This window comes from Temnothorax nylanderi, unplaced genomic scaffold, assembly GCF_030848795.1.
Source record: "Temnothorax nylanderi isolate EJ_2023f unplaced genomic scaffold, tnyl_v1.0 TNYL_tig0139_pilon, whole genome shotgun sequence".
NCBI lineage: Eukaryota > Metazoa > Arthropoda > Insecta > Hymenoptera > Formicidae > Temnothorax > Temnothorax nylanderi.
In genome coordinates, this window is record NW_027249201.1 from 88,918 (window position 1) to 101,670 (window position 12,753).

At 37.8% G+C, this 12,753-nt stretch overlaps 1 protein-coding gene and 1 long non-coding RNA gene across 2 annotated transcripts; one reads left to right on the plus strand and one right to left on the minus strand.

Moving 5' to 3' along the window:
- The first annotated feature begins 1,237 nt into the window (after positions 1-1,237).
- On the plus strand, positions 1,238-11,063 carry LOC139777119 (uncharacterized). Its single transcript, XR_011719276.1, has 2 exons — positions 1,238-1,626; positions 10,288-11,063. It is a non-coding gene; the product is annotated as an uncharacterized lncRNA (long non-coding RNA).
- LOC139777118 (leukotriene A-4 hydrolase-like) lies at positions 6,669-10,274 on the minus strand. Its single transcript, XM_071714318.1, has 5 exons — positions 9,448-10,274; positions 9,212-9,374; positions 9,009-9,120; positions 8,870-8,938; positions 6,669-8,618 (listed from the first exon to the last, which is right to left on the minus strand). Exons 2-5 carry the CDS (start codon positions 9,226-9,228, stop codon positions 8,325-8,327), a joined length of 492 nt encoding a protein of 163 aa, XP_071570419.1. The 5' UTR covers positions 9,229-9,374; positions 9,448-10,274; the 3' UTR covers positions 6,669-8,324.
- Positions 11,064-12,753: the final 1,690 nt, after the last annotated feature.

A 12,753-nucleotide genomic window follows, 5' to 3' on the forward strand; every position in this document is an offset into this window, starting at 1 on the left:
TATACGGTGGCATCAAACTGATTTTGAGTCCGTTGCAAAATTAATGTGATGAGTTTCTTTTGTCCCCTCAATTCTTTAATCTTTTTTTGGGGGGGGGCTTTACTTTATCCTCGGCAGCGTTTGAAATAGAAAATACTCAATTTTAAGACAAATTCATATATTTAACTTGACGTGTATTTTTAAAATAAAAATTTGGTGACGATTCTTGAATCGCAGGGTCAAGTAGTTGCTCGTAGGTCACTTTTTTACTGTAGCGAGTGAGAGCCCGAACATTTATTCCAAAGTCTAACGCTGTTTATACGAAAAGATTCTCGCTCAATTTTTATTCTTTTAATCGCTCTAAATATAATTTTATTGGATATGTCTACCTTATCCGTCTTAAGGAAAGTCTTTCTTTTGTAGTTACGCACCATTATCTATTTATAAAAAAACAATTCGTCATTGAAGTGTGGACACATTGTACCATCAAAAATAGGACAGATAGCCCCGACCACGTTTTTCAGTCTTTAACATGTTGCCAATTTTAGATAATGCGGAATTAAGATTTGACGCTTCTCACACCTGATAACTATATATTAATTGATAATATTATGAATTGCTTACTTTAATTTAAGTTAAACTACTGTCGCACAGCAAATTGTTCGACCGTCGAAAAATGTGAATAATTGTTTTCGCTTTTCTTTTAACGTATATAGCGTCTGCGAGAGGCATCGCAAGAAAACAAACAACATTAAAATATCTTACGTAGGACATTTTTTAACTACTTGTTACAATGGTAAAGACATCTGTCTCTTAAAACTTGAGATAGAAGTACTGTGGACACATAGCCCCAGTAGACAGATGGCCTCGGTCTCCCCTATATTGTTTGACTACCTAAATATTTGACAAAAATAAATAAATACGCATGATTATTACTATCAAAAGTGTTTTTTTAGGCATGTAAATATAAAATTATTAGCTTTTTCTTCTTCCAACCTGAATTTTACTAAAATTAAGGTGTGTCTAATAATATGGACTGTATCAGTTACTTATTTCGAAACGAAATAATGATTAGCGAAAGACAAGCATTCACAGACATAACGTTATTAAACGTTTTGCAGCCACCAGTGACGCGACGCTTGAATCGTTTCGCTTAAAATCGTTCGCTTCGGCCGCGATAGAAAAATCCAATTTGCCCAGGTCACGACGGGCGTATATACGGTATAAAACATGCCTGTCAGTGGCGCGGAAAGCGGCTTCCACAAGAGTCGGTAATGCACGTGTCACGTGAGTGGCATAAAAGACAGGAGTGATGGAAGGCTAAATAGCAACAGTGTCGTGACATGCAACAGTGACCGAGCGGTCCCGGACTGTCCCTTGTCCGCGGTGCGGAGTCACTGCGGCGCGACAAGTTGACATGTTTACACGGAGGCCGCACGCTGATCGCGCGCGCACGGGCATTAACAAATACTCTGTTACCCGCAGCAGGGCAACAGGATACCATTCTACACGTGTACAGGATGTGCCGAAGGGAAGTTCATCGGGGACAGGTGGCCGGGAATCGCGGCGACACGCTGACAGGCGACTCAACTTCCGCCGCGTTTGTCGCCGCACTCGCCGATTAGAATGGAACGGAAAAAAATACAGGTCCGAGACGAAAAACTGGAGTCGTCGGCTTAATACTTAATACCTACCTGAGCGCTTTTCCTCTTTATCAAGGAGCGGCGGTCGCGCTCCCTCCGCGTACGTTTACATACGCGCGAGGCTTTACGCGATCCTGCGTATCTTATTTTCACGAAAATGCTTGGCTGGCGCGGTAACACAGAGATTAAGCCGCGGCGAAACAATTTGAGGGAAAAAAGTGGGCGAGAAAGGCGGTATAAACGTTGTCCCTGACGTTATACCGGCGCTCCACGTTCCCTCTTTACGAGCCCCCTGCAGCAGCTAGCCGCGCCACGTATTTTCCTCTTCCGTAATGTCTCTCCGCGCGGGTCTTTTGTTCCCCCCTTCGATGCAGCAGTTTCGCCGTAACGTATAAAGTTTGTGTTTTCTTGCGTGGCGTATAGTTGGCTGTTCTCGCTGGCATAAAGCCGGAGAGGTCGCCAGAGGAGCTAGAGGCCACTTTAGGACGATATACGGTTAGCTCTCTCCCGTCTCTCGCTGAAAACGTTTCGAGCGCGAGACACGAATCGGATATCTGGGTCGAGATATGACTGCGGTTACAAATAGCCCACCAATGTATGCGACGTTGCGTTTCATCAAGTACTAATGCAGACGTCCTCAATGTCGCAAAAGTGTCGTAATAAAAGTTATTATTTAACAATTCCATTCTCCGTTAAAAGTCGAGAGACGTATATTATGCAGTTAACGACACTCTCTCGCAAAGTACGATTCAAATATAAGCTCGCACACCCAATTCCGAGCACGTATTGTCTTCGTACGAGCGGGGTAATTGCTATTTCGCGACCATAACGAATGACTTATGATTATGTTTTCCTCGATGTCTCCAAGTCCTTCGAAAATGGGCGGAGGAGAGAGGGGGGAGGGAGGGAGGATAGAATGGGTCGGCACAGAGCGAAGTAGCGCAATCTGCGAGACCGCCACTTGGCTGTAACAGATACGCCAGGAAATAAATGTCTGTATAAAGGAGTTGGCAAGTTCGCCGGATGATATCAAGATGCCGCCGGCTAATACTGCTCGCCAGTTTAGTCCAAGGGTGAGACGGCATTTCACCGAGGAAATGCACCCCTTTTGTCCCGCGCCTATCTCCCGGCCCCGCGATGCTTCCCCCGATATCAAAAGAATTTTGGCTTTATTTCCACGCTTTTATCCACCTCGGGAACGACACGCTGTATCTAATAAAGGAGAAATTATGTTCCAACGAGTCGGACTTCTGTCCGGAATAGCCTAACAGCGTCGTCTTTCATCTAGCGATGCTCGGAGCTCGTGCCATGCCTCTGCGGGTAACAATGCGAGCTTCGAGTTTCGCCTACTTTGTTGTAAGTAACGGTCAAACGACGATCGCGAGACACCTAAGTGCTTAAGTGCTTCAAGTGTGTCGCAACGTATCCTTGGGAGCGTTCGTAAAGTTTTAATTTAAACTATAACTTGCGATGCAAAACGGAAGAGAGGTATCGTCGCGTAGCGCGACCAAGTTTTCAATATTCATCAAATTCGCCGGTTTGGTAGTTTAAGAGTACACGCTCCTGACGTGTGTAAAGTTAGCCCCACACTTTTCAAATTCTGTATTTTTATAAATTGTGCTGTATTGTGCTGCGGTTCAAAAGATATAGTGATCTGAAAATTGTACACTGAAAGAAAGTCTTGTAATACTTATATAACAAATGTGCATTTAGTTGTGTGTTTCAGCGCAATATTTGGTAAGTAGTAAAAAACATGGTAATTGTGATCAACCGGTTGATAATTATAAAACAGTTAGCAAAACCTATTTTTAAACAGTTGAAACAATTAAATGGTTTAGTAAGTAATGCTAAATATTTTGGTAATAATTAAACAAACAAATAATTTGATAATTACCATAGCATTTGTTAACTATAACTATAACTAAAAGCAATATTTGGTAATATTTATCACACAATGTGGTAAATATTACTAAACAATATGGTTTTATGTAACAAATTTTTTTTTGTGAAATGTACCACATAAATTGATAATAATCACCAAGCCTTGCTATGATTATTTGTTGATACTTACCAAATTAATTGATTATATTTACCTAACATTAAGTTGAGACACTAAAGCATTTAGTAACTGTAATCCAAGCTAGATGGTTATCGAATTTCTTTTTAAGTGTAATTCCTAAAAACTGATTTCTTTAGATGATTGTGCTGCAAAAACTAGCGATCTGGACATTTTGTCATTAGTAAAAGTTATTGCACTCGCCTAGCACAACTTTAGAAAATTTAAAACTCTGCAGTTTTTTCTCACCCTCATCCCTTCTGACCAATTTTTTTCAACCTCTGCAATTTTCGCTTCCTCACGTCCCCGGCTGTTTTTCTGTTGTACTTGTTTAGCACAACTTAGCACTGCTTGCAGAAGTTCGAGAAATGCGTTGTAAAAATAGTTATTTGTTATTTTGTATTTGAGATTCAACATTTTTTATTTACTACGAAAGGAGATATCAATTTTCTTTTAATGGCACAACGTAGTACCTGCCTATAAAAAAAAATTAGGTTTGTTTCGGAAAAAGTGCGGGACTAGTATAATTTTGTTTTTATTTTATTTTTTCTCAATTCTTATTGAAGTTATCGATCTCACGTTTGCGGCACAAGTTAACACAAACAGCACAATATGGCACACCGAAGAAAACCCCAAAATTCGAAAAATTTGGGACTATCAGAAATTTTGTTATTTTTTTTTTTAATTTTCTTCAGTACGCTTTGAGTTACAGAGTGGTGGTTTGCAGCACAATACGGCACAAACATAGCGCAGTGTACAGCACAATTCATAAAAATACAGAATTCAAAAAGTGCGGAGCTAACTTCGCACACTTGTGCCGCTGTTCCGTTAACCCTCGCTGTTGACTCAAAGGTCGTCGGAATCCGTTCTAACATCTCGCACCGGGCGCGAGAAGGAAACACATAAATTACCGAATAAGACAGGCGAATACTGCGCCTGGGATATCACGCCGTCAACTGGTTAAAGCGCTCGTTTCGGAAGCGACGAGACAACGACTGTCGCGTGGCAGATGCTCTTGCCGGGCCCGGTTGTGCGTCTTGTTCCATTCCTGCCGAGAGGCAGAAATGTGTCAACGTGTCCGGCATGAAAGACGAATGTCCCGCGGTGGTTCTCATTAGCAGACCGCACCGGGGGTGTCCTGGCGTCCCTCCGCGCGCTTTTCCGCTCTCAACCTCTCTCGTTTCCAACCGTAATTCCACCAGCGTGCTGGATCCTCCAGGTGCTCGTGAACGTCGAGGGACGATCCTCAGCTGCCCGCCCACGCTAAACGCCTACCAGTTAATCTTCTCATTCATTCGTACAAAGGTCATGACTAATGACCACGGGTATACAAGCGCGCGGTATACAATGAGATTTACTTCCTTGTGCCGGACGTTTTCCTTCAGTCCCTTCTGTACCGATAGCCGTTGCTAATTTCTTTGAGAGCTTTTGTTGCCGGGCGAAAAATGAACGGGAAATAAAAACTCGACAAACTTCGCTCAGAAATCTGAAAATTTCGCAGGTAACAGAGTAGTTTTTGTACACATTTGCCGCCCTCGCATATATATTATGCGTAATCGCCAATAATAGTTTGTGTGACCGAAAAGGGACAATAAGATATAATCACATACACATTTGTGATAGATGTTCTATCCTATGTTATGCAGCACATATTACAATAGAGTGTGTTGTAACGTATTTTTATTTACACCGTAGTGCCCCCATATATTATGCACGTAAGACCAATAATCACCAATAGTATTTTGTGACCGAAAAGAGACAGTAAAATATGATCCCACACACATTTAGGATACATATTTTATCTTCACTAGACACACAGCGCGCGCTATTTGGCTTTAATATTATACTGTTACTGTTACACTATTAACCTTTATTTTAACATATCTATGCAGAATAGCTAAAGGAACAGAATTACATATGAACAATTATTCAGTTCTATTTAGAAGATACTGATGACATTAATATCATACAAAAAATTACACAAAAAATTCTTCTAATACATTTATTTATTTTCTTTAATTTTCCTCTTGAATACTTTATTGTTTGTAATAAATTTCGAATAGTTCTTACTAAAATATAAATTGTATGTATATAGGACAGAATATAATATAAATTGTTACGTCATAGAACAGGCCTGCAGCTGCTTTGCACTTTTCAGCCGATCTTACCTACTACCATCCTCACTCCTCGCGTTTCGTAGCATCTAGGCTGTTTGCGGAAACATAAAAGATGCTTGAGCTCAGGGATGGTATTACACTGAGAAAAAAAATTGATTGTACGGACTAAATTTGTATAGTTGTTGATCCAATAGTTGATTCAATAGTTGATTCAACAATTATTAAGTTGTACTAAGAGAGGTATAGTCATTCTATAGTTTATTCATGTCATCCATCATTTTTTAAATCAAGAATTAGTTAATTCAACAATGTTTAGTTAAACCAACTAATGTTTAGTTAAATATATCAAACTAAATATTTTAGTTGGATGAAACACATTTTGCATTTTTCAACAAATTTTTGTTCTCAGTGAAGCTATAAATAGCGCGCACGCGCGCCTGTGTGTGTGTGTGTGTGTGTGTGTGTGTGTGTGTGTGTGTGTGTGTGTGTGTGTGTGTAATAGAATATATATTACATATTATATAATTATACATATGTATATTACATGTATTTTAATTATATAAATATATATATTATATATATATTATATATATTATATTATACATATATAATGTATATATAATATATTATACATATACATGTATAATATATTATATTGTATAATTATATATGTATTTTATATATACACATATAATAATAACTATTACCAGTGAACAACGCGCACACTCGCCAAAGTCTCACACAGGCATACGATTTATAAATTAATACCTTCTCTTAGCTCGATCCTTTTATGGCTCCATCATAAACAACACATATGCTACGAAACGAGAGGAGGGAAGTTAACAGTAAGCAATATCGGCAAAAAAATGCAAATCGGCCGCAGACCTGTATGTCATAGAATAATAACAACGTATAATTATATTGTATCAATCAGGACAAACTTATTTGAACTTCTTTTTGATTTGACATATCATCTTCCATCAGTTAATATATATAGGACATTTGTTGTTTAATCATATTGTTATCATCCAATTTAACTTTAAGAATGGATTCCAATTTTTTTATGGTTTCGGGGAGCATTTTATTATGTTTACTCTCATCTTTACACCATGAGATGGCCAAGTTACGAGTTGCTGTCCATTCGTACAAATCGCGGAATATTGGGCAGGCATATTTTGGCATACAATATTCGCAGGCAAACTCTAAAGTGGGCGTTTGCATTCTTTACCATTTACTTTTGATACACAACCGCAGCCAGAGAAACCTGCGAGATACGTGCGCGATATGTTACTTAACTACAAAACAATTTGAATATAGAAAAGTATATTTATCTTATTTCACAAATCTCCTGGTCATGCAGAAACGCATATTCTAGTATACATAACTTGTATATCGGCAGAATCGTAGGCAATGCATGCACATAGGTTAAAAATTCTATTTTAACAAGATCATTAGTAAGGCTTAATGCTGCAATAGGACCAAACAACACTTTTCTTGTTTCTTGTGCAATCCACCAATCCGCCATAAAGTGCCAATAAATTTTCCTTATGGAATACAAATGCGAATCGGGGAAACCTGGTCCACGAAACCATTTTTTCCAATCTACAGAATTTAATACCTAGCCACAATATAAGTTGTTATTCGCTGCTTAATAAAATAAAATTAAGAACTGTAGTTTATTTGCATAAAAATGATATTACCTCGATTTTATCGGTATCATCAAAATATACATACAGGTATTTCTTAAAACGAACATTCGTTTGGATTACAGACTTGCGATGATCACTTAAATAACGTATAATAAAGTGTTTGAAAACTGCGGGTTCACCTAAGATATATTGTAAGTAATTCAAAAACAAACACCCTTTTTCCGGCACATACTTGATAATATTCATAGGCAAAACACCGATCAAATCAGGTGCTAAAGAGACGTCATGTAAATTTAACTGTAATAGTAATTCAATTTCAGAAAATAGTATAGTAAGTGTGTAGTAGAAATGGATATAAAGTGGAAAACGCACGTATAAAGTGGAAAATAATATTATCAATCAATGTATTCAATACATTTCTTTCTGTAATTTTATCCAAGCAAAATTAATAATTTACCATATTTAGTAAATTGTTAATGCCTTTTATTTCTAGAAATTCGTGCATTTCTTTATTGACTATATTATCTATAGAATTCCTAGTACGTTAGAATTCATCTATAAATGAATGTACTAAAACTTTTAATCAACCATAAGTGTTGGAAATTTGCAATCGTAACTATCCTTCCTAGCCAGCTCTCAATGATGTTTTGAACAATTGTATTGATCATAGAGTAATGACCTTCAAGTACAGTTGACGACACGAATGTCACACAAGGACATTGCATATCGAATTCCGGCATATTTGGTGGAAGCACACATATATTAAAAGGAATAAGATTGACAGTTCCTTATAAAAGAAAGTGCATATGAACATATAAACATATTATATATATAAGCATATAAACATATTATACAATATACATATAACTGAAACGATAAATTAGGTTGACATACCCGAGATACGATGTTCGTTGATGATATACAGAATGTCCATAATTTTATTAACAGCCATTACACCCTGATGAAGATATTTCTTTTCAGTCCACAAGTTGCAGCCTACATGCGCACACCTTCCGAATATTTTCACCTCTTCTAGTGAACCTACTATAATATACATCGCATACGATGGTATGTTTGGCGTTACAGAAAATATGTATATAACTCGGTTATTTTCATAAACTTCTCTTTTAGAAGACCCAAGCATCATAGCGTTGAAACCCATTGGTACAGAAATCTAAAAAATGTAAAGTAAACATCAATAAAAATTGAATAGGAAAACTATTCTGTAAATAAAGCAGTAAATATAAAAAGTATGAAATTATAATTGCAATTTTATATGCTCACACACACATTTTTCTCTCTAACACATATTATACTTTTCACTTTGACGTTTTATTACTTTTATTAATAATATCAATATCAATCAATCAGACATTACTGTGCTTACAAATAAATATGAAATGCATACTGTGTTTAAATTCTTACCTCCGAATCGAATGTGATTTTGCGTGATGGTGTATCCTGGCAGGGAAATATAGCTCTGGCATATGTAAGCTGAAAATATTGATTTGTGAGTGCAATACACATTAATACAGAAGAAATTAATTATTTTTTTATAATTCACCTTGCTGTTAGATATTAAGAGGGGATGTGTACCATCGGAAGTTTGATCAGGTTTTAGCCAATACAATGCAGGAGAATTTGAATTTGTTTTATATTCAATCTGAATTTTATATCTGAAAATACGATATCGTCATATACAATATAAAATATTTGTATCAATAATTTCAAAAATCTATGTGTTTGTCAAACATATTCTATACTTACTTATTACTAACTCTCATTCCACCTGTACTATCCACGTTAGGTATCTTAATAATAAATTTACTGCCAAAGTTATCATCATGATTTGTATTAGTATTTTCTAAACTTATCCCAGTATAGAAAGGTGTGTGACGCTAAATATTTTAAGTCCGTAGTTATCTAAAACCTAATTACCGCTTGATATTACATATTAATAATAAACTGAAATATACTTAAATTAAAAGAAAATGTTTACTAACTACTTCGTCACACAACATTGTCTTGTCTATTGTCAATATTGCCTTGCCCTTAAGAACTTTACGATAAAAATCCACTGATAATTCCAAGCGAATATGAGTCACAGCAGTGAGGTCTAATAAATAACAATTTATAGCAATTAAAATGTAATATTTAAATACTTAACGAGGCAATATATAAATAATAATTATAAGTACGTGACAAGAAGGCGGCAGTGTGGTCTAGTGATAGAGCGCCAGACTCGTAATCTGAGAAACCAGGTTCGAGTCCACTTGAGGGAAGAGAATTTAAGCCGTTGGTCCAAAGGGTTACAGTATAAAGTTTTTAGTAGAGAAATTGCAAGAGTGTTATGAAATGTTTGACATATATTTTTTGTATTTAAAGAAACAATTAGCATATTACAGTGAAACAATGACATAATTTGAAAAAAATTGTGGATTATTTAAAAACTTGGAGATACGAACGACAGCATCGCCTTTCAATGCTGATAAACTTATAATTAGCCGATATCAGTGTTTTATTTTTTTTAGAAAACAACGAAAATAAATGTTAATAATTTAATATTATACTTATATAATTAATTACGTAATTAACATACCTGGTCTCGAATAAGAATGCGGATCTCCAGGCGACAGAGCCATTTGAAAATTTGTGTAGACCTCTCCAAATGCGTATCGACAATAGAACTATGTACCATCAAATTTGTTTCAAGAAATCAGTATCGCTCGCTCTCTTCCCTCTCCATCTGATCTCCTATTGCCCTATCCTATCTCATCCTACTGTCCTATCTTCAACGTTTACATCTTCCCATATTTAACAACATATTTGTTTATTTGTTATAGAGTATGAAGTGGCTGCGACTTTCATGTGCCGCATAAATGGTTGATGGTTACGTTTGGCAAATCAAATTCGCACAATAAGGATTTATTTTTATTAGCGCACGATTTATACTATAATATGTAACAATGTATAATAATATCACGATATAACATACATATAACGATAATGCAATTAAGAAAAGGATTAACTCGACGACGAGGAGTGACTCGGATTATCATATTTTCATTCGTGTCTCGTTTTGCTGTAATATCTTCAAACATTATTATAATGTCTTGCAACAAAAATATATCAGAATATTCCAGTACAAATGTTTATAACAATAAAAACGCGAAAAATATGCAAACTCGCGCGCTCGCATTCGTCGTAAATATTAAAAAGCGTCAATTTTAACGAAAAATATTCATTATTCTACTGAACGTCCTAGCGCAAGTTTCTAAAATTTATAAAACTAGTCATCACAGACGCGCGCTACGCGCGCGCTATTTAGCTTTAATATTTCACTGTTACTATTACACTATTAACCACACAACTGTCAAAATATGCCACGACAGCCGCTTTTTGTAAAACTTATCTGGACACTTATTATAGAATTTCGGAATGGAATCCAATCGAAATTATTCTATATTCTCTACAAAACACAATAGAAATCTCTTGGAAATAATTAAATAATTCCAATCAGAATCCATTCCGAACAATTCCATGTAAGACGTGCCCTGAAACAATTTTAAAATATTCAATAAATAAAAAAAAGTCTTTTTAGATGTATAACTGATATAAACATTATGTTTTTATTACATATAATTATTACACTACACGCTTAACCGTCAACAATATATACATAAAATGTAAAAACACGCGATCTCCGCAATAATAGCCGCTCACGAAGTAAGCGTAGAGAGAGAATCAATCGGCATCGCGGAAAAGCGACAACGAACTTCGATAGATTCGAGTATCGATGAGATGCCCTTTTTAAAAGAGGAGGATATAGGTACAGCAGAACTTACAAAAGATTACGTTGTAACGAACTTTATATTACACCGTACTTTTTGCGAAGATTGAGATATACTCGTTCCGATTTATAGGGCGAGAAACTGAAACGACTTTTGCACAAGTAACTCAACATATCTCGCGACGCGATCGATATGTCGAGTCGTGTAAGAGGGAGAATGAAATATGCAGTGTAGTAGAACATGTGTAGTGCCGTTTTATATCATTCATCGCACTCGCCCTTTGTGACAACGGCATGTGAACAGACGTGAGTAACGAAGCAATAATGTATTACGCGATCGTATCGTAAACGAAGGCGAAGACATCGATTACGCTAATATTTTCTCCCCGCGCGACGTTAAACTTTGCTTTCCTATCGCGTGATTCGCCATTGTAAATGAAATTTCGACCGAGAGAAATAATCGGGAGAAATATATATTGCAGAAATATGTATATAGCGTTCGTAGAGACAGGCGAATCCACCGCGAGGAAACGAAAGCTCCTGAGACACGCTCCATTATGCGTTATTTTGCTCACTGGACGTAGAATGCCATAATGATGCGGAGTCTATGTGTACAAAACCGAAGACTGCCTTCCTGACAGATGAAATGGCAGACGTCTCGCGCGCAACAGCAGGATGCTCACAGAAAATGATCGTCCGAACTCATCTCAGGAAAGATATGTTTGCTAGCTCTTGCGCTGGCTCTCGCTCGCCTAGGGTGCTCGATGGGAAACGCGGTCGTAAAGTGCGCCTGCCACACACGTCTTATCCCTTTCACCACCACGTAGCCCGAGATCACCGGGCCGTATATTCTCGCCATGATGGCCCCCGGAAAAAATTTTAGAAAACTTGCAATTTCACGACGATTGATCGTGACGCGTATTTCACCTTCCGAGCCGACCCTAACTCGAGGCTTGACGTATGGTTATCGCCACCTAACTATAGCGAGCGCGCCGTCACGTCGTATCGTGGATACGCCACGACCGATTAGGGACGGACTTGATAACGCATTTGGCGTTGCGGAAAGGAAAAAAAAATACAACTTCCTACATCGTTACTTTACGTGACAAATGTTCGCGTTGTTATTATTTCTAACTCAACGGGTTACGAAGAACAGCTGTGTCCGTTTTGCCGTCATTCCGCGAGCAGTAGTCCTTTTTGACGGATAAAACGACGGCAACGAGTGCAAAGAGAGAAAGAGAAGCAATTCGCGCGCGATCGCACATCCCGCCGTAATCGGCGAGACTCGGCAGCGGTTCGGCCGCGGTACGGCGGAATAGATCGCGGCCCGTTTCTCGGCGATCGATCAGGCTGACGTGTGGCGGCCTTAATCGGCAGCGCGTACACGGATAGGTACATGCGTCAGGACGCGACGACGTAGTTAACGGCTTCCAGGAATGGTCTCTCTCATCTCACTCCCCGGCCGCCGTCGCCCCGGCACAGCACTCTCGGCGCTGGCCATATCGAGGCTCCATCTGCG

Excerpts from the sequence above, each read along its gene's own strand:
- LOC139777118 (XM_071714318.1), bottom strand. Across the intron at positions 8,939-9,008 it reads TCTTAATATCTAACAGCAAG|CTTACATATGCCAGAGCTAT; the intron begins GTGAATTATAAA and ends CAATATTTTCAG. Across the intron at positions 8,619-8,869 it reads AAATCACATTCGATTCGGAG|ATTTCTGTACCAATGGGTTT; the intron begins GTAAGAATTTAA and ends TACATTTTTTAG.